General features: G+C 40.2%; 1 protein-coding gene across 1 annotated transcript; it reads left to right on the top strand.

Annotated features, from left to right (window-relative positions):
* Nucleotides 1–10,690: 10,690 nt before the first annotated feature.
* Nucleotides 10,691–22,378, top strand: LOC310942654 (protein kinase C delta type-like; the record flags this gene model as incomplete). The annotated part of the gene is made up of 16 exons (XM_083908068.1): nucleotides 10,691–10,799; nucleotides 11,855–12,127; nucleotides 15,212–15,371; nucleotides 16,245–16,276; nucleotides 16,390–16,475; nucleotides 17,069–17,198; nucleotides 17,335–17,435; nucleotides 17,673–17,751; nucleotides 18,156–18,280; nucleotides 18,849–19,022; nucleotides 19,119–19,210; nucleotides 19,300–19,362; nucleotides 19,442–19,580; nucleotides 20,562–20,750; nucleotides 20,828–20,956; nucleotides 22,217–22,378. 16 exons carry the CDS (start codon nucleotides 10,691–10,693, stop codon nucleotides 22,376–22,378), a joined length of 2,043 nt encoding a protein of 680 aa, XP_083764194.1.
* Nucleotides 22,379–23,554: the final 1,176 nt, after the last annotated feature.

Genomic DNA, 23,554 nt, shown 5'->3' with positions numbered 1-23,554 from the left:
TCATGCATTAACGTACGTTAACGTTGACACCGGGACACTTTTATTTTTGTTACTTATACAATTGTGAATTGAATTGAATCTAATCGTAAGCTAGTAAAAGATTTCCACCCTTAGTTTCTATGGGAATTTGTGTCCGTTAATTCAGTGAGAGCTTTTATTATGAGGTCAGGCGCTGATGAAGGCCGTGATGTAAGACCTGGCTCACAATCTCTGCTCCAGTTCATCCCAAAGGTGCTCGATGGGGGTTGAGGTCAGGTCACTCAAGTTCTTCCACGCCAAACTCAAAGTTAAACCATGTCTTTAGAGTCCTTGCTTTGTGCACTGGGACACAGTCGTGTTGGAATAGGAAAGGGTTTTCCTCAAACTGTTAAGTTTGTCCTTCATTGGAGATAAGAGGCCTAAATCGATCAATTTATAATTGACTAATTAGTCTGAATGTTTTCTTTTTGTTAATTAAAACAGGTTCGGGTTTTGTGAGTCGAAACATTTCCACTAGGAACTTGTAGTAGCGACACCACTCAATATTGACCTAATTTATCTGATTTAATGAGATATGAGATTGTTTTCTTTTACTCGGCTTCTTGTGACAAATGTACGAGTTTAAAAACTAAAAAGGTCATTTGAAAACGTGAAAAACTGATTTCAGCGACTTAACGAGACAACGCTAACAGACGCTACACCTGCTTGAGTCTACGATATGTTAAAAATGCGTTTTACTGCTCTATCTCGTTTGTGTCACTTGAGTAAATCAGAATGAAGGATTTCAAACATACGTCACAAGATAAAACATTTGAGTGTAGTGAGGGTAAGTGTCCAATTTCTTAAGCTGGTTCTCACTGTGAGAAGGCGAAGACGTTGTTTTATGTTCCAGAGAATAACGAAAACAACAACTGTAGCTGCACTGCTGCTGTTTTATCATATTGTATTGTGTGTAAGATGTGATTCTTTTTAAGATAACACCCCCTGTTGTGTTTACACACACGCACACGCACACACACACACACACTTGTGTAAACGCGTGCACACTTTAGCGCAAGACTGCAAATTCAGCACTGAGTGAGTACTTGCCCTTGGTCTCTTTTCACAACCCCCCCGTCACACACACACACACACACACACACACACACACACACACACACACACACACACACACACACACACACACACACACACACACACACACACACACACACACACACACACACACACATCAGGGTATCCTGCTTAGCTTTCCTAGATCAGATACTTTTTTTTGTCTGACTTAACCAAGGCTTTGTGAGCTGTGCAGAAATGGACACCTCGCTTAATGCTTGTCCAACACACACACACACACACACACACACACACACACACACACACACACACACACACACACACACACACACACACACACACACACACACACACACACACTTGTTTATATGTCTTAGTGAAGACACATCACGGACAAAATACAGTCCCTAACCTAAACCCTAATTTTAACCCTAAAACCAGGTCTTAACCCTGAAAAAAGCACTTTAAAGTTGCGGGGCCCACACAAAATGTCCCCACAAAGATATCGTTGTACGTATTTTAGACACACACACACACACACATTCACAGAGCGATAGGATTCGTTACATGCTGGTACAGCAGGTTTGACGGATGAGAAAACGGGGAAAGAAAATCACAAACGGTGAGCTGTTGAACGTGTCTTATGTGCCACCATTATTCACGCATAGACACAGACACAATTATACGGCTCGTCTTATTTAATTTGGTATCTGGTGAAGTCACACCCAGGTTCTTTGGAATAAATGTGTCACCACTTCACTACAGAAAAGAACGCCTTTATTGTTAGTAGACGGTGTAGAACAATATGTAAAACACAGCTGTCTTTGAACCAGCAACTTACTTTGTTTTGCCTTTTTTCTGGTCATAAACCGGACCTATAGTCGTCACGGAGACCAAAACCTGGTCCTAATGAGGCGGAACCTCTTATCTGAGGTTATGTTATGACTAAGATTTTAATTGTGGTTATGTTTAGGGTTAGACATTAACTGGTCATAAACCCGTGTGCGCTTGTGTTTGGGGGCGTGTCGTTAAGGTAGCTAAGGTAAGTAGTCGTTTTGGTTAAGGTTTGTTTATAAAATGAATGAATGAATGAATGTCTTTGAAAAGTCCCTGAAAGTAAAGTGACTTGTGACAAAGTGAGTGTGAGTCTGTGAGTGTGTGTGTGTGTGCTTGTTGTCGCAGTGTTAGACATTAACCTGGGCTGGAGAAAGAAAGGTAGGCTTTGATTCTTTCCAGCCGGTCGCCACTGAAATTCATTAAAGGCTGCTTTGTTCAAGGTTATTAGGGGTGTGTGTATGTGTGTGTGTGTGTGTGTGTGTGTGTGTGTGTGTGTGTGTGTGCACACAACTACACCTATGTGCTCCTGAGGCAGGGTTCATACTGTAATAATACATGCCTCGGTATGAGACCTGTGGATTAAGAGAAGTTTTGTGTTAGAATTACACAGTTACTCTTGGATTTGTCTGCGAACGAACGAGAACATGAAGTGATTGATTGGTCGTGATTACGACTAACGGTTATTTGCGTACGTTCATCTGAGAACAAGCGATACTTTCTAACCGAGAGCAAAACTAGCATGACGTTGTTTTTGTGCCACGTTGTTTACCGAGCGTTAAAGCCCTCGTATACTTCCGCGAATTTCCGATCCAGACGGATCTGAGGGAGATGTATCATCGTTCTCTTCTTCTTTGGTAGGAATGCGTCTTATTCTCTTCGTCCAGACTTGTACTGCCACCCGGTGGTGAAGTCAGATACTACAGGACCCTGACACGGGAGTACACCAGGGTCCACGCAATGGGGCCTTTAATCTAGGACTAACGATTATTTTCATAATCTATTACAAGTAGATTATCTTCTCGATTAATGAAGTAATAGTTTGGTCCATATATTGTAGAAATGTTTTTTATTTATACCTCAAAATGTAGTTAGTTAACCTATCTCATACTACTTCTACCAAGACGGCTATATTTCTGTCTTTGTTGTCGTGCGTCACAAACACATTTTTTGTGCTCGATTCTGCTTAAATATATATATTTTTTGCTCCATATAACAAAGAAATTGAATCATTTTGGCATTTGGTAACAGTGTAATTTCTAGGTTTGAGAAGCACAAATCAACATTGTATGCACCAAGCATATATTTGATTAATCTTGAATCCAATAGACAGATTACTCGACAAGGAAAATAATGGTTATTTGCTGCCTTAAATGTTTTAAATGATAGTGCGGAAGACCGCTTCCAGCTCAACCAACATGAATCACAGCTTTTCCGTGATCATTGTTTGATTTCCACAAGGCAGGCGCATTGAGATTAAAACCTGTTTTACAAGGATTAATTTCCAACGCGCGTTTTTCTTTTTTTGATGAGCTGCCATAAAGTGCAGCTTCACAGAGCGGTCGACGTTTTGCGCAAACAACCACACAACAGGTTATTACCTGTGCACGCGATTCCGACCGCACTTGTACAGGTTCATTGCAATTGTGAGACACTTGTTTGTTCAGCTTTAATTTGCTCATGCACCCACTGACCTTCACCGCCTTTAGGTTTTAATCCTCTCTTTTTTGTAAGTCACCATAGTAACAACTAAAGTTATCATTAGGGATGATTTTATACCACTTTTGAATGTCTGATATAGGGATGCACGATATTGGACTTTGTGTGTGCTTGGGTCGATAACGATACCGATATATACGTAGGGAAATTAGCATAATATTTTTCATGCTCCTGTCGCAACAGATATAAAATATCTTAACATATAGCATATAGCAAAATAAATATGCATAAAAACACAGCTGTAGGGGGCACTAGCATAGAAGTCAAAGAGGCTTTTTCAGGCTACTATATTGGTGGATCTTGGCATTTGCCAATATCCGATATCTGCCGATAATACAGTGAATCCCTAGTCTGATACTGATATGACAATCTTGAGAATCTTCCAATACCGATACCAGTCCGTGATTTGCCGATGAATTTAATAGTTTCTACAAAGTGTATCACCTCCATTTCTATCCATCTACGTTGAGATGGCAACAGTTGCTCGTATGACGCTTATGCTAATTCAGTTAGCTCTGCTAGCATCATCTTCACAGCCACACGATGGCGACCCAACAACCCACAAATGTGATATATTCTCACGGTGGCTTGTCTGATATTTGACTGACTGTGACTCTGCTTTAGTGGTCAGTACCTGTGTCTGTCATGTTGTCATTTTATTTACCTTCCTGTCAGATGACCAGCTTTTATCACTCACTGAGGCAGACATAATAAATACCACCCATGGCTCTGTGATACCTTATGACCAAATATCGCTTGAGAACATTTCATATCCAGATAATGATACACGATGTCCCGACTTTACTCCTGCCTTTATCTCAACCGTTGGGGAGTTGTTGCGTAAGTTGCAATTACAGCTATTATCTTAACCCTCCATCTTTTCCATCTGTTGTATCGCACTAAGAATCCTCTCACAACGTCGGAGTGACATGCATTTACAATAAAAATTTCAATGCTTTCTACTATTCGGCATTTTGTCTTCACCAAGAATGAAAGCAAAAGCAGCGACAAGTCTCATTCAGCCGTTTTATCACTTTCTTTTTCGTAGCCGCCTGTACTTTCCCCATCTGCGATGATGACACATTTCACATTATTGACATGTCACAGAAATAGAATCACAGGAGTAATTAACTATATTGACACTGGCGGCATTCCATTTAGCTGAGAAAACATTAAGAATCCCTGTAGCCGGTTAGCTCGCGTGCATAGCTTTGTGACACTTACTGTAAAAGCTGTATACGTTTCCTGGAGTAAGATTAAATGTCTGCTGAGAAAAAAACAAAAACCTGTTTCCAATGTTAAGGTTTTAGGGCCGTCACTGTCACTTTTTTATAACATAATTATACTTAATCTGTTGGAGCTTCTTCCTGTTGTCAGTGATTTACCGTTCTTGAAATGTTAATTGCTAATAATTGTTAATTAGTCAGACTAAGACAATAATTTGGTTTTCTTAATGTCATTAAAACACATTAAGTCTGACTAAAATTTAGCTAGCCTTAGTTGGACTAATGTACCTGGATAATGTGATTCATAGTCTGATTACTCCTGCGTGTATTTGCTTAGTCGGACTGGAGCGGCGGCATCCTTCTTCAGTGAACCCTATGTAGGCGGCAGTCAGACGTACATGTCCGATAAATCGATTTTCTACTTGGCACGTATCCTCGGATTTGGCAAGTTGTCCGATTGCCTGTCTTAGTCAGACTATGGCCTTAGCTTGATTAAACGTTGCATGTAAACTGTAGACTGCGTGCAATGTTTGGTCCGTGTTTGCAGTGTTTAAGGACTTGGTTCATCAAGGGTCAAGTTGAGGTCAACTGTGAGGACGTGGCGGCGCTGGATAAAACTGGATTTGCGGGCCAGATCTGGCCCCAGGGCCTTACGTTGCCCATGTGTGCTTTAGGATCTGTGTTCTTTGTACTCAAACCGTAGGACTGTGTGTGTTGCATAAAACCTTGGGGGGTTAAACGTTCATCGGGCTCTGCGTCATCAAACTCGAATTTACAGTACAGAATGTATCTCTGCACAAAACTCTCGAGTCCCTTCCAGCTGCTCTGCGACTCACACGTTAAGAATCTTTCCACAAAGAATTGAAAAAACACCTCTGTCGCTGATGTGCATTTAACTTGTGTGAAGGAAACTCTGCTGCTGTCCTTCTCATAATTGCACCTGTCTTTGTTCAGACATGCTGATTAAAGGTTGACACGTAGGACCTTCCCAACCTGCTCGACCAGCTCGATCACTCCTTACCAGCAGACGTCGTCGCCTCTAATCCGCTGCATACCAGCCCTCTGACTTGTGCTTTTGTGCATCGATTAGACGATTGAAGTCTATCTCTCGTGCATCTCTGTCACCTCTATTGTGCCGTTTGATTCGCGTCCTGTAATGGAATATTTGCGTTCTATTGTTTCTCCATCGCTCGCTGCTGTAATCTTCTGAATTCCTCACGTAGCGTAGAGTTAAACTTCCCAGAAGCTCGATTGACAGACGGCTGACATCTTCCCGGTCGAGCGTTGCGCTCTAGTTACTTGTATCTCCGTCTTTATGTAATGTTTTCCAAGTACAGTTGCCACCCTCCAGTCAGTGTATTATTCATGGATTGTTTGTGTTGCGCAATGTTCACACATGCACCACAGGCAGGGGAGTCCAGCGTTAACATTTAGCGACTCCCTGCCGACACTTTCAGGCTAGGACGGAAGCTAAAGACGTCCATGTATTTAAAGCAGCGGTAAGTAACTTATTATTCCGCCTCCTGAGTCCTTCATTAGAAAACAAGCAAGAAATTACACACCAAACAATTCTGGTATGACGTTTAGTGCCACGTTGCCACGACCAAGAGAATCACGACGAATCTAAGGCTGCAACTAATGATTCTTCTCATAATCGATTGACCTGACGATTATTTGATCCATATTATGTCGAAAAATTACACCTCAAAATGGTGATATCTTGTTTCTTGATATCTATGAATCAAAACTATTCTTAATTGATTGACTTTTTGACTTTGACTTTTGACGGATCATGGGTGTTGTTCACTAAACGTTTAGATAAGATAAGCAATTTGTACGAAAACATTATCTGGCACTAGCTGCACTGATTTCCAAAAATTGGTGCATCTTTTGGCAGCTTTACAGCGCCACCTACAGGCCCGGCATACTGTACTGTACATGCTGTGGTAATTAGAGTTGTTTTGCTCCATTTAACAAAGGAGTTATTTTGGTCAATCATCATTCAATACATACACAATAACCGACATTTATCAAAATTTTCTGTCATTTTATTGCATGGACCAAACAACTAAAAGTCACCAGATTAATTGATGAATAAATGATCTATAGATAGACGCACTACAGGGCCGTACTGTGGAAATACTTTAAAATAAATAGTCAGACGGACAGACAATAACACCATATATCAGACCTGCCTGAGGGGGAGCGTTTGTGTGTATACAGCAGCAACACGGAAGGAGACAGGAAGCGTTTATCCAGTCAAACTGCTGAACAATCGCTGTTTTCTTTTCTTATCAGTACAGTTAACTTCTGATTCCTTGTATGTTCTCAGTCATACTACAGTTGTGTGTAGTTACATTTGTTTGTTTTTAAAGTCACTCTAGATCGCTGCGGCCCGGAACTCCTGAACATTAACCTGCTTCTGTCACTGCGTCTGATTTCTGCTGCCTTACACAATGTTGTCTATCCTTGTTTTTGCCTCCACCTCCGTCCTCTTTGTTGCTCTTTTTCTCGACACGCCCCTTCACCGACTGCATGTGCTCAACTTTTCCACTCCCTCTTTCTCTCTGGGGGAAAACAAGGCTCTCTTATGTAGCTGTTACTATATGTACTCAAGAAAGTGTGTGTGTGTGTGTGTGGAGAGAAGAAACTGGCATGCTGAGAAGTTAAATATACAGTATACTTGTATATGTATGTGTGTATATATACATATATATATATATGTACACTATGTTATGTTATGACTTTTTTCTCATAATATTGTGACTTTTTTCTCATGATATTATGACTTTTATGATTATGACTCTCATACTGTGACTTTTTTTCTTGTGATATTATGACTTTTTCTCATAATATTGTGACTTTTCTCTCATGTTATGACTTTTTTCTCATAATATTGTGATTTTTCTCTCATGATGTTATGACTTTTTTTCTTGTGATGTTATGACTTTTTCCTCATAATATTGTGACTTTTTCTCGTGATATTATGACTTTTTACTCATGATATGACTTTTCCCATATTATGACTTTTTCCTCATAGTATTGTGACTTTTTTCTCATGATATTATGACTTTTTTCTCATATTATGACTTTTTCCTCATAGTATAGTGACTTTTTTCTCGTGATATTATGACTTTTTTCTCGTGATATTATGACTTTTTTCTCATGATATGACTTTTCTCATATTGTGACTTTTTTTTTTGAAACTGAACTTTTGAGGGCAGGTCTAATGACGGGGAAAAAGCAGTAACACAAGTTCCACTTCCTCACATGTAGTTCAGATACTGGTAGAGCCAGATTAGATTGGAAGAAGGTGACTTTAATTATTCATATCTATTCATGTTTTTGCATTATTTGTTTCATTTTTGACGCTCTACTCCGATCACATACCCAGGGGTATATATACAGTATACAGTACCACCAGAGGAAGGTCCACAGTTTGACAACCATGGTTCTTGGGTCAGAATAATGACCTCATTGTACGTTTCATCTATGTGAAAAGAATCAATAAATCGAGCCAAACATGTCTCCTCCTCATGAAAGATTGTTACCCGAGTGTGTTTGTGTCCATTCTGCTCTGGAGATTACGGCCGACGAACGTAGAATTACAGAGCAGCTTAGCGTCCTTTCTGAATTCAGGTTATGCCGCCTTAAACCGCAGCCGGCTTTGCCATGTGTTAGAAATGACTATTAAACCAGGATTATGTTAATGGAGCCAAAGCTTTCAAAAGATCAAGTCAAGGAACTTAAAAGCTCACACAGAAAAGAAAAAAAAAGTGCTGTGTGGAAATTCCTGGAGGAATTCTGCAGCAGTTCTGCTGCTGTTTGAGGAATTAGGTCAGAGGCTAATATGGCCTGTGGCTGCTGCTGCTGCTGCTGCTGCTGCTGCTGCTGCTGCTGCTGCTGCTGCTGTAGTGTGTGACTTTGCATCTGTGTGAGTGTAATGTGACACAGTCTGGATATTAATGAGCTGTCACTTCTCATGTGCAACACGAGGATTGACTCGCTGCCCCCAAGTTGAGAAAAGTTAGACGTACCCCTGTGTAATCTGTGTTATTACTATTAATACTACACGACTCCTTGAAGCGGGGATCAGCATGGAAATGTGGTCGAGGGCCAAGTTTTTAATTGAATATTGGCCCAAAACGTTTTCAATCGGAGACAAAAACCCACGTTTGCTGCCTTAAACTAACAATAACGTGGACGACGTGGATGTAATTATTGTGCATCATTTAAATGTTAAGAAGTACTGCTTCTTCTTTAAGTAAGAAATTAGTTTGTGGAGATTTACTCCCCACGCCAGGCTGTCTCCATGACAACAGCAGTCAGTTTTTGTTCTTTTCTTTGGTTTATACTGTTCTGTATTCATTTTTCGGTGTCCTCGAGTGCTGAAAGGAAGGTGTATTATTATTATTATTATTAGAACATTTTATTTCCTTTAACACTGACACGTTAAAACAAACTTCAAGAATTACTGAGAGAGGAAGTCGAGAGAACACGACGTCATTGGAGCAAGTCAGCCTCAGCGGAAGTTCACTTTTGAAAGTTTCCTTTTTTTTTAAAAAACAACAACTTCGAAAGCCTTGGTTCTCAAACTGTAGTACGCAAACTTCCTCTGGTGATACTTGGAGGAAAATCAGTCATAAATACTTATTATTATCATTATTATTATTATTATTATTATTATTATTATTAATAAAGTAAAATCTCATATTGTGATTTTTTTCTCATGATATGACATTTTTCTCATAATATTGTGACTTTTTTCTCTTGATGTAATGACTTTTTTCTTGTGGTGAAATTTTTTCTCATAATGACTTTTTTCTCATGTGACTTTTTTTCTCATGTTATGACTTTTTTCTCATTATATGACTTTTCTCCTGTTATGACTTTTTTCTCATAATATGACTTTTTTCTCATAATATGACTTTTTTCTCATATTATGACGTTTTTGTCAAATTTTGGACCAATTTTTTTTTCACATTTTTTTTCAACTTTTGGACGACATAGTATAATATGACGTTTTTGTCAAATTTTGGACCAAAAATTTTGGGTCAATTTTCTTTTTCAAATTTTGGACGACATAGTATAGTATGACGTTTTTGTCAAATTTTGGACCAAATTTTTTTTTTCACTTTTTTTTTTCAACCTTTGGATGACATAGTATTGTATGACGTTTTTGTCAAATTTTGGACCAAAAATTTTGGGTAATTCTTTTTTTTCAAATTTTGGTCGACATAGTATAATATGTTGTTTTTGTCAAATTTTGGACCAAAAATTTTGGGTCAATTTTTTTTTTTCTAATTTTGGTCGACATAGTTTAGTATGATGTTTTTGTCAAATTTTGGACCAAAAATGTTTTGTCGTAGATTTTTTCATATTTTGCACGACATAGTATAGTATGACGTTTTTATAAAATTTTGGACCAAAAATAAGAAAAAAAAAAAAATCGAAAAAGTTTTCCACCCCTTTTTGCTCTGGGGCTCCACCTGCAGACATTTTATGGTACTGCAACCAGTAGTTCTTTGTAGATGTCATTCATGAAGTAGATATTTGTAATTGTGTTGATTTATAAAGTGGAAATGCTGGTCCTCACTTTGTCAGCAACCCAGTAGGCAGCAAGTACAAGAATGTGTGTGTGTGTGTATGTGTGATCACCAGCATCAGTGCTGCTGCTGCCAATAAAACAAAGAGAAAGAAACACTGATGGACATTTTTCAACATTTTATGGACCAAATTATGATTGAATAATGAACAGAACCCTTATTTGGAGATAAAACAGATTGATAGCTACTGTCCCTGACCTCTTGTTTCCCCGTGTCTCTTCTTCTAGGAGGCGTTGGTGAGCGTTGGTCACCATGGCGCCCTTCCTGCGTATCTCTCTCAATGCTTTCGACCTGGGCGCTCTGCCCTCTTCCCCCGACACCCCCATCTGCGCCGTCAAGATGAAGGAGTCTGTCAACACAGGTATGTCCAGGTGTCCACAGTTTGTCAGAGGGTTTTAGCTCGGCTAACAGTCACCATCTGTTTAAAGGGCTCAGAAGTCCAGAAGCAAAGTGAGTCCACCTCCACAAGTCCAGGTCATAATCGTACATTTTCCTGTCCTGACTGAAAACCTGAGAGTTATTAGGTTGTGAATACGACTGGGGAGTGTTTGAATATGCTTGTTTTTTTGAATACAGCAAACATTAGAGCATTAAAGCCCAAAGACAAACCAGGCCCCCAATTCCTGTCCACGCAATAATAGTTTATATGCAAAAATAAACAGTAGTTTGTATATTTTTTGTTCCTATTCTTACTGTGTATATGGATAAAAACTGCCATAAAATCCAACCAAGTTAGCTCTTGTGATTGTATATAGCCTTATTTTCTTTCTTACTCCTTACACCGGTAAGTCTTTGGTACTTTTACGTTTCTCAGATGTGATATTTTGTCGTATGGTTGCTAAAAATAGGAATGCAATCAGCTATGGCTGCTAACGTCTTCATAAATTTAAAGGTGGACCAAAATAAAGGGGTTTTAATTTGGGTGATACCGAGTTCTGATTATCCAATAGAGTGTGTCCCCCAATGTGATCTCTGGACCCCAGATTGGGAACCATGGCATTAGAGGGTGTGGCATTTCCTGCAGTCCTTAAATGCAACGGCTGTATCTACGACTAAAGCAGAAATCCCATTAACAGCACGGAATGCGACATTAGTCTCTGATGTATTGGACAACCCATGGCTGAACAGAAGGGAAGTGGGCTCATAACTGGACTCATAACTTCAATCTCTGCCAGGTCAAGGCCCGGTCCTCATTGTCAATTGGACACTCTAAATTGACCTCAGCCAACAGGGGGGGCACATCCAATGTAGTCTTAGCGTCTATCTCAATCCTGGTGGAATGGAAAGGTTGCATCAGGAAGGCATATAAATCTCTGCCAAATCTAAAATTGATGACCCGTAGAGACCCCAGAGATCTGTTTCCTGATATGTTGTGTAATGGCTTTCAAAGATGATCCCCGTGTCCCTTTTTCGCAGAGCGAGGGAAGACCTTGGTCCAGAAGAAACCCACCATGTATCCAGAGTGGAAGGCCTGTTTCGATGCCCACATCTACGAGGGACGCGTGGTGGAAGTGGTCCTCATGCAGAAGGCCGAGGAGCCGCTGGCCAAGGCCACTGTGGGCGTGTCTGTGCTGGCAGAGCGCTGTAAAATGTCCAAAACTAACGGACGCACCGAGTTCTGGGTGGACCTCATGCCTTCGGGGAGGATCCAGATGGCTGTGCAGTTCTTCCTGGAGGACAGTGATGCAGGTAAAAACTACATTTTTTGATCAAATCTTCTATCATATTAAAGACGTTGTAGTTCACAAAAGTGAAGTTAAATTGTTGAATCTCCTCTTCCAAGACTCATTACATGTGTTTTGATTGGATTCAATGACACAGGACGTTAATGAAATTAAAGAAATGGAGAAAAAATTACTTATAAGCTTAAAAACTAATTGCACAAAAATGGAGTTAATGGGTCGTGGAGATGGATTTAATGTCCTACAAGAGTGATCAAGCCCTCAACTCCCCTTTTTGAGTTTGGTTAGGGTTTTTCTTGTTGGCACTGGTTGACAGATTAGACCTTTATTCATCTTTTGTGATGTTAATACCCGCAATAAAGTAGGAAAAAAAAGGATCCAGTGACTCAGGAAAAGCAAGCATTGAATTCAGATCCTGCTAAATACTTCATTTCAATGAAACCCACATCATTCCAAACCAGTGTAAGCACAACCGAGCCAAAACAGAGAGTTGTGGTTATTAAAAAAACATGTAGTTCCCTGACCGGGAATCGAACCCGGGCCGCGGCGGTGAGAGCGCCGAATCCTAACCACTAGACCACCAGGGACTTGTAACATGCACAGCTGAACTTTAGGAACAACTCCTACTCGCCCCACCCCCCTGTGGGGTGAGTGAAACTGGCAGAGGATGTTTACTTTAGAGCGCTTTAATTTGTTCATTAAAATATCGATATTTGCCCTGGTGTATTGATCATCAACGACGATATATCAACAAATCGATATGTATTGACCCACCCATCGATTAGTCGTTTCAGCTCGACTCGCTTTACTTCACTATACACAGACGGCATTTTAGCCGAGTTATGTTGTGGGTTGATGGTTTATTTCCATCTTTATTGGAGAATTGTGTCTTTTAAACGCTTCAGCACACACGTGTTGTTGTTGTGATGTCAGTTTATCGGATGTCGGACTCAAAATAAAAGCATGGTGCCGTATCCACCTTATTCCCTTTAGAATAACGATTAGTATTCAGTGGAGCTGTCAGAAACAGACGATGTTGGACTGTGTTTAGTTTAGTTCCACACTGTAGAGTTTGGTGGGAGAGACTCACAATCTGGTTCTTGTGTGGGAATCGGGGGTTCACGAGAGGGAGGTGTGTCCACGTCTCATTAAAGAGCTCCCTCCTCCGTCAGCCTACACTCTCTCTCACTCACTCTCTCTCCACAGGTTTCCTGAAAAGCAGCCTGCAGTATTTTTAGTCATGTGTGAACAGACCTCATGGTTGTGTGTGTATGTGTGTGTGTGTGTCTTTCCCTCCCCCCTCCCCTCACTTTCTTGGCTGGTCTCGGTGAATCACTGTCCAAACATAAACATCTGTCTGTGGAGTGGGCACACAGGAAATTGGCTTATCGCTCTCACCTCGTCGCTCTTAACCACTTTTCCCTGTCCGTCATCTGTCTCCTCCTCCCACCTCCTCCCACCTGCTCTCACAGAGATTGAGATAATCTTAGTTTGACGCCTCCGCTGCCGTCTGACCCCTGACCCCTGACCCCACCCTGCTGACTTGTGTCAAATGGAGCGGCTTATTTAAAGGGGCGTTACTGTGTTTTTGTCCTTCATTTCCCAGCAGCAGCTTTGGCCTGTGGATTTTCTTCACTGTTATAGAACTTTTTTGTGTTAATATATATATATATAAATATATATATGTATGTATGTATGTGTATATATATATACATATATCATACACTCTTAGAAATAAGGGTTCCAAAAGGGTCCTTCTACAAGGGCTGAGGTTCTACCTGGAACCATTTGCTTCTGAAAAACCCTCTCCCAAAGAAAGGGTTTTTCAAGGGTTCTTGGTAACACTAATGGTTCCAGTAAGAACCATTTTGATCCAGAGAACCCTTTAAAGCCCCTTTCCTGAATAAAGGGTTTCAAAAGGGTTCCAGGTGGAACACTCCAAAAGGCTTCCAGGTGGAACCCTTTCTCCCTGGAGCCAAAAAGGGTTCTCCTATGAGGACAAGCCAAAGAACCTTATATGATTCTACTTAGCACTTATATTTCTAAGAGTGTACGAGGGCTGATGTTCTACCAGGAACCATTTGCTTCTGGGGTTCTTGGTAACACTAATGGTTCCAGTAAGAACCATTTTGATCCAGAGAACCCTTTAAAACCCCTTTCCTGAATAAAGGGTTGTAAAAGGGTTCTAGCCAAAAAGGGTTCTCCTATGAGGACAAGCCGAATAACCTTATATGGTTCTACTTAGCACTTTTATTTCTAAGAGTGTAGAACATATGAGTAGCTCTTCTTCTCACCTGTGCACAGGTGCTCCACGTGAGGTCGGTTCTCACAGCTGCTCTTAACTTTGACGATTCGCGAAAAAGTTTCCTGTGATTTCGTTCATTTCAAAGCTGCGCAGACGGTCGCTGTGAAGACGTTGAGGTACTTTGAACATTTGGTGAACGCGTCGCTCTACTGTGAACACGTTGTTCTTTTTTTGTACATAAAAATGACACATGAAAGGAGGACATGGGGAAAAAGGTGCAACTTGAAAGCTGCTTGCTTTTTTACGCATTCGGTCGTACGGTTAAACCGAAGGCCTCAGAGCTAGTGTTGTGTGGCGCGAGGAGGGATATAATGCCAGCGCTCTTTAGGGTCTTTAGTGTGAGTATTTTTTGGTCTTCAATGGACTAAAAATGAACCACCTTGCATAAATTAAATGTGTCTGAGTGCATCAAGGGGTTAAAGATTCCATTTAACTTCAAATATAACCTTTATTTCATAGTTTCTAAGCACCAAAGTGCTTTTAAGCTTCGTATGGCGTTCAGTGAAATGCACGACTGTAAACAAAATGTTTAATTTTCAGATTCCCCGGTGAGAAAGTGCTTGAAATCTTTTTTTATAACAAGAAAAACGAAGCTGAAGCTTGATTTATGATGATGTCCGCTCTCATATTGGTGCATTCCAGGTGTTTTTGGAATGACGGGATAGAACATGGGTAAAAGTAACAGCCAACGCTCTTTGTGTGCAAAACACCGTATAGAGTGATGTCACCCCGCTGAATCAAAGTGTATTCTTTGTCGCTCCTCAGCTCCTCCTCCGAAGCCGTCAGTGAGGGCCGCGAAGGCCATTCCCGAGGATGGGGTCATGACCCTGAACCGGAGGAGAGGAGCGTTCAAGCAGCCCAAGGTTCACCTCATCAAGAACCACGAGTTCACCGCCACCTTCTTCGGTCAGCCCACTTTCTGCTCCGTCTGCAAAGATTTCCTCTGGTGAGACCACGCCCTGCTGCCGTTTTATCAAAATACTTAACGCTACTGTTTGGATGAGAGTCTGTCTGTTTCATATTGAAAGCATTTTTTTTTCAGCTTCTTAAATGTGAATATTTATAAGAAATCATTAAAAAAGTAGATCAATAAAATATAGTGCTGGGCACTAGGTTAACGCACGCTAACGCATGTTAACGCACAACTGACTGACTGGAGAAAGACGCGCGCGACGTCATGTTTACGTGCCGCGGCACCCGAGTCCAGGCACTGTTTATCCGTTAGCTGCGTTAGCACCTTTAGCGCCGTTAGCGCGCCTACAGTAGAACTGGAGCTGGTCTGTTTATACAAGGAAAAGAGCAGCGCTACAAATAACCAGCGTACCTGTGTACTGCGTATGTGTGCGCCTCTGTTTTTAAAGTTTAGCGTTACATTAAAGACTCATTTTAACAATCGGGAGTCGCGTAAACTTGTTGACATTTTTCAAAATAATGTAATGTAACAAATACATAAGCTAACATGAGTTAGTAAAAGTTGTATTGTTGAAAAAATATGTTATTCGAGATGCATCATTTTTCACGTGAAAAACAAACCAACAAAAAAACAAGGTTCTTTAATGATTGAAAAGAAACCGGCTCCCTCTTGTGGACGAATTAAATACACGTGCACGGTCTCTTGCCGGAAAAACTAACCATTTTCCTGACAATGGAAATCAACTTGTTTTTCATGGTAATGTTTGCTGATAATCCCGTATTTCTGTTGCAGGAAGAAAACCTTAACTTTTCCTTCTCTTAATCTGCGTCTTTATCCCGATGATGTTTATTTTTATTTACTTCACAATGACACACGTTTTAATTCACTTTGTTTGCTCCCATTCAGGGGCCTCAACAAGCAAGGTTACAAGTGCAGACGTGAGTGTTTGTGTGTTTTTTTCCACTACCAAGTAACTTTATTTACTGTACATTTTTAATTAATGCTGACATTTGTCATTTATCACGTCATTTGAACATTTCATTTCACCCAGAATGCAACGCTGCAATCCACAAGAAATGCATCGAAAAGATCATCGGCAGATGCACCGGGACGGCAGCCAACAGCCGTGAGACGATGGTGAGCAAGAAGTTATAAGTTATATATGTGTATGTATGTGTGTATATATAGATGTGTATATATATATGTGTGTGTGTATATGTATATATTTGTGTATATGCACATATATATATGTGTATATGTACATATATATATACATATGTATATGTGCATATATAGACATATGTGTATATATATATATATATATATATATATATATGTATATACGTATATGTATTTCAAAACAAACACTTTTATTTTGAAATTATGTGGGGAAATTATAAGTGTCCTTATTGCTTATTGTTGACCCCTTTTTGGAGGCTAAACTATTTAAAAAAAAAACTATATTAAAGCATATTTTTTAGAATTATTGCATTACTGCTGAATACTTAACAGCAATTACTTTGATATCTTGACATCCCAGACCTTACACCTACTAAACTGTATTTCCTGCTAAGTACATGTAGCCCTCACATTATTTCAGTTTAAGACCCCTGCTCTAAATTAACCATAGGAGTGAATGTGAGAGTAAATAGTCTGTGTGTATATATAAGCAATGAAATTAGATGTATTTCGAATTTATTATAATGGCATTTATTCTGTGGCGTCTGCAGTTCCAGAAGGAGCGCTTCAAAATTGACATGCCCCATCGCTTCAAATTCTACAACTACAAGAGCCCAACGTTCTGTGACCACTGTGGCAGCCTGCTGTGGGGTCTCTACAAACAAGGCCTCAAATGTGAAGGTGAGTCCAAACCCCCCCCCCCTCCCCCATTATTCATTTGATTGTCACTCTTTTTATGTTTTTTTTGTTTTTTTACCTCCTGTCTCACGTTTGACACGACTTCTTTGTTGTGTCCCTGTTTTTTTAACGACCACAGACTGTGGCATGAACGTTCACAGCTACTGTCAGACCAAAGTGGCCAATCTGTGCGGAATCAACCAGAAACTGTTGGCAGAGGCTCTGTCGCAGATCTCTCAGGTAGGAACCGAAAGAAAAACAACATGTCTCGCTGGAGAAAATGTATTTAATAAATGTGGAAATAATGGTAACACATGACAGAGCGAAGTAGATCCACGTTTAATTCTGTAATATATCATTAACTGTCTTGTATTATTATTTTAATTTAACATATGAGCTGAAAAATTAATTAAAGTAAAGTAAAGTTCAAGTTACTTGGATGATGTCATGAATGTTTTTCTTTATTCTACTCCACAGAATTCTACGAAGAAGCCTGATAATGCAGCAGATATTGGGATCTACCAAGATGTCCACAAACCAACAGTGGACCCTAGTGGTAAGATGTGGTCATTGTAATGTAGTTAACAAAGAAGTCTGATTTAAATCCTTGTTTAATTTTTAAGATAAAACTTTCTATAAATATTATTTTCAGTTTTTTTAAATTTAAAGTCATGATGTTTGATTGTATGAATTTTAGTTTTTGCCCCCACAAACATTGTCTTCTATTCTATTCATCTTATGCATAATCCAATCCAATCCAACTTTATTTATAAAGCACTGTAACAAAGTGCTGTACATCAGCCATAAATGAAATATAGTATAATATAGTATAACATACAACCTAAAAGACCTAAAATACAAACAATAAAACGGATTAATAAACCAATATAAAGAGTAAAATTGGTTTTATGATACATTTTCATAATAATACATATTAACTAACGTGTGTGTTGACTACAGGTGGCAACAACAACGTGACCGAGGGTTCGACTCCGACCCCTGTTGCTCCTGTAGCCTCTAAGCTCCGCCTCAGCATGAACCAACTCGTGTTCCACAAAGTGCTGGGAAAAGGCAGCTTTGGCAAGGTTTGTCTCACAGTCTCAACAGTCTCTAAGAACCCTTTTCTATGGATCTATACCAGTGTGTGAATATATATATATATATATATATATGTGTGTGTGTGTGAAATGATCTTGTAGGGAATAAAATCTGACTCCTGTGAAAAAGTCTATAGCTGACTTTGCGTGATCTTTTTACGCCACTGTGTTTTAGCGACAAGAGATCGATATTTTGTTATTTTAAACCAATAGAATCCCATATATTCTGGACAAATAATAACACTATATGGTCGTTATAGCATTATTAAATAAAAATATCCAATCATGTCCCTGAGACATTTGCACCGTTTTGGGTTTATCTGTCTATTTGGAGCTGCATGGTGTAATGAACAGCAGCATCTGTGATTGGCACATAGTCAGGGGTCACCTGATCACTGTTGCGAGGCGTTTTTTGGACTCCGGTTTCCTCCCGCAGTCCAAAAAACATGCAATATGGGGATTATACGCCAACGTGGATGACATCTGGACTAACGTGGATTTTTATTCTGACCTGATCTAACGCTGATGCTCGTGAATTCTCTCTCTGATGCTGCAGGTGCTGCTGGCTGAGCTGAAAGGTAAAGGCCAGTTCTTTGCCGTGAAGGTCCTGAAGAAGGACGTGGTCCTCATGGACGACGACGTGGAGTGCACCATGGTGGAGAAGAGGGTGCTGTCGCTCGCCTGGGAGAATCCCTTCCTCACGCACCTCTACTCCACGTTCCAGTCCAAAGTAAGATCGGACTCTTTGGTCTGGATCTGTCCGTTCTCTCCCTCTCTCTCTCGTGTGTCTTTTGTTTTGCTGACGACAACGTTTTTGTCTCCACAGGAGCATCTTTTCTTCGTCATGGAGTACCTGAACGGAGGAGACTTGATGTTCCACATCCAGGACAAAGGGCGCTTCGATCTCAACAGAGCCACGTGAGTCCACAAACTTTGAAATCCTTTGAAAGTTTGTGGATTTATCATTGAAAACTGTGTTTAATGGTTTGTTTTTGTACATTTTTAAGATTTTACGGCGCAGAGATTATCGTGGGGCTGCAGTTCCTCCACGCCAAAGGAATCATCTACAGGTAAGATCCATAATCCAGATTAGACTGGAGATTTTGTTGTTGTTGTTGTATTCCAGACTACAGAATTGTCTCTCTGCAGAGATTTGAAGCTGGACAACGTGATGCTGGACAAGGACGGACACATCAAGATCGCAGACTTCGGCATGTGCAAGGAGAAGGTGTTTGGAGACGCACGAGCGACCACCTTCTGTGGAACGCCCGACTACATCGCACCAGAGGTTTGTCCACAACTTAAGTTATTTTTTATTTAAATTGAACATAAATAATACAAGATTTTGGGCATTTTGGGCGTTAACGCATGCCGAGTTTCCATGACGACTGACGGGAAAAAGTCACGCGCACGTCATGTTTACGTGACTCCCGATTGTTAAAATTAGTCTCTAAAGTAACGCTAAACTTTAAAAACAGAGGCACACATACGTAGTACACAGGTACACTGGTTATCTGTAGCGCTGCTCTTTTTGTTTAATAATAAACAGACTGCTCCAGTTCTACTATAGGCGGCGCTAACGATGTTAAAGGTGCTAACGCAGCTAACTGGCAAAAGGTGCCCTGGCACGTAAAAACTGCGTTACTTTAGAGACTCATTATAACAATCGGGAGTCACGTAAACATGACGTCACGCGTAAACGTTGACGCACTTAAAGTCTTAAGGTTAAGTTAAGTTCCATGGCGACTGACCGGGGAAAAAAAAGCGCTTGACGTCATGTTTACGTACGACTCCCGATTGTTAAAATGAGTCTCTAAAGTTAACCCTAAACTTTAAAAACAAAGGCACACACACGCAGTACACAGGTACGCTGGTTATTTGTAGTAGCTCTTTTCGTTTAATAATATAATAAACAGACCGATCCAGTTCGACTGTAGGCGTGCTAACGGCGCTAACGCAGCTAACTGGGAAATGGCGCCTTTTTCTGGTACGTCGTCATGGAAACGCGGCATTCGTTAACGTGCGTTAGTGTTGACGCCAACAGATTTAAAATATCGCGATGTTTGAGAGCGAGCAGAAGCAGAAGCTGTATTAGAGATACAGCTGTCGCATCTCGACCGATGTCTCTTTCGTTTCCTGTCCGAACGACGCCAAAGTCGTCGCCGCACACACTGGTGCCGCTAGTCGGTCACCTGCCAAGTTTGGAAGCCTGTGACGCGAACCGTTTTTTGGACAGTTAAGACAGTTAGTTGTGCTCTGTGTTCCTCAGATCCTGTTGGGACAGAAGTACACCTTCTCGGTGGACTGGTGGTCGTTCGGCGTGCTCGTGTACGAGATGCTGATCGGTCAGTCGCCGTTCCAAGGCGACGACGAGGACGAGCTGTTCGAGTCCATCCGGACGGACACGCCGCACTATCCTCGCTGGATCACCAAGGAGGCCAAAAGTTTACTGGAACTGGTGAGTCGACGGTTACGTTACCAGGAACTTTTAGTTGTATTGTCGTCGATGTTGTTGACCTCGTGTCTTTGTCGCAGCTCTTTGAACGAGACCCCAACCGCAGGCTGGGCGTCGTGGGCGACATTCGTGCTCATCCCTTCTTCAAAACCATCAACTGGCAAACGCTGGAGAGGAGAGACGTGACTCCCCCGTTCAAGCCCAAAGTGGTACGAGCCTCGTTTATCCTCTTTATGATCTCCAGGTTGCCCGTTCCCACTTTGCCTTTTAGATGGAATCATTTTTAGTTTTTTAAGGTAATAAACCAGAATATATACAGCATTAATATTTACAGTTTAGAGTGTAACAAATACCTGAGATTAAGATGATTTCTGCTCTGACTGTCACAGTTTGGTTGTTAGTCTTTATTTATGGTGACAGAGAAATGACGACAGTTATTCTTACATCCAGGAGGAACCAGCGACTACACTTATAAACACGCACTACATGCTATACACTACATTAAAGGTTATCAGCACCAAACACTTATGAGTAGATAAAAGAGTTCAGATTTACCATCAGTTGACCTGCAGCAGCTGAGAAGTATTAACATAATCCAAGCATCGTGGTTTATTTTGAGTTGTTGTGGAGGAAAAAGGGATTAAATCCACTTTGGTTCAGCTTCACTCATCTATGTCGCTATATATTTATATATATATCTATATATATATATATATATAGATGTATATATATAGATGTATACATATATGTGTAAAAATACACATATACATGTATATGTGTGTGTATATACGTATATGTACATATATATACACATGTAAATATGTATACGTATGTACTGTATATATACATATACATATGTATATATATATATACGCACATATATACGTATATGTATATATAAAATATATATATACATGTGTATATATGTATATGTACATATATATATACATATACATATATATACGCACATATATACATATATATGTATATATGTCCGTATATACATATATGTATATATGTGTATATATATAAATATATATACACATATATATATAAACTCCATTAACTCACCTTTCTTCTTCATTTTGACTTAATTTTGCCTGTGAATGCATCCCTGCACGTTTTAATTTAATGCTAATTAACTGTAATTTATTATGCGTTTTATTAGCATATTAGCAGTTTTAACAGGCGTCAAAATACACCTTTTTATTCAGTTTTAAGGGTCTGACACTAATCTGCTCTCTTTAAAGTTGTTGTATTTCACTGCGCCGACGACTGATTCACTTCTCTGTTTCACGACGTTTTACCTGTTTCTATTTATGTTTTGAGTTCACTTCCTCACTTCCTTTCCTGTCTCCTTTACCTCACTTCCTTCTCTCATTGACTTCTTCACTTCTCCATCGCCTGTTTTTTCTTAAAACAATAAAAACACTTATTGACTGATTTTTTTTATGAACTGCCGTCTGCAGAAATCGGCCGGCGACTACAGCAACTTCGACCGCGAGTTCCTGAGCGAGAAGCCCCGCCTCTCGCACGCCGACAAGAACCTCATCGACTCCATGGACCAGGCGGCGTTCGCCGGCTTCTCCTTCGTCAACCCCAAACTCGAGGGTCTGATGACGACCAAATGAACAAAAAAAAAAGACACAAAACAATGGCTTCCACCGAGGAAAATCGCGGTCTTTGCTCCCGACTCGTCAAACGTTTGAAACCTTCCCGTATCCTGACGTCGGATAAAAGAAGAAGAAGAAGGTGAACAGATGTGGGCTTGACTGTGATTTTAAACAATAATAATAATATGTTTTACTGGTGTTTAAAAGAATAATCAGTGGTCAAAGTGTATAAAAGGAAAATTAAGGGACAAACCGGTGTTTTGCATAATCAACGCTGGAGCGGGTCGTCGATTAAAACCTTCACTTTTTCTTCTTTGCAATCGTCACGTTTGGAATTATCTCTGAAGATTTGAATGCACAGGCAAATGCTGGAGACTTTTATTTTGTTAAGACAAACAAATACGTGTGTGTGTGTGTGTGTGTGTGTCTGAATGTGTGTGTGTGTGCAGGTATTTTCTTAAATGCTGCTGCTGCGTTGCTAACACTGTCTGCTCTACGATGAATCCACGGCGTCGCAGGAAACAAAGGGGGGATTAAATTAAATGAGGGACGGCGATATAACCGTTAACGACCGATATAAACCCGATATCAGTCCGATAACTGTTTCAAAGACATAATTCTCCAGCTTTGTCACGAAAGAAATACACAAATCGCAGATTATTTTATCTGTCCGATATCTGATACCGGTATCGGACCAATACTGATCACCGAGTATCGTATATATCGTCTCATCCCTAATTTAAATCCCACTTATTTAAAGGGTTTTAAAGGACCGATTATAAGGGTTTAAAACAGCGACCTCTAGCGTTTAAACTGCAATCTCCTCATTATAGGTGCGGGGGGGGGAAAAAATAGCAATATTTTTTTTTACTTTTTAAAAAAAATTTTTTATTGATATAAACAAACATGAATATTTTTGTGGATTAGCATTAAAAAAATATTTTTTAAAAATCAATGACGTTTCAGTCCACTAGAAGTGCTCACTCTCACCAGAGCTCTTGTGTGAGTATATCGTAAGATATAGTTACTCGGAGAATTCGGAATTTCCGAGGTCAGGGAGCGCCGTTCCAAAACCCTAATCCCAACTAAAACTTTACCGTTAAAAGCAAATCTGACGTAGAAATGTTGCTACGCTGTTTGTGCGCGTTGTTATCGTCTGGTAACGCTAACAGTTGCTAAATATGGCTAGCCTCC

Source organism: Microchirus variegatus (assembly GCF_963457635.1).
Source record: "Microchirus variegatus genome assembly, chromosome: 21".
Classification (NCBI taxonomy): Eukaryota; Metazoa; Chordata; class Actinopteri; order Pleuronectiformes; family Soleidae; genus Microchirus; species Microchirus variegatus.
The sequence above is the reverse complement of the archived record's forward strand: the minus strand, read 5'-3'. Positions and strand labels throughout refer to the sequence as shown.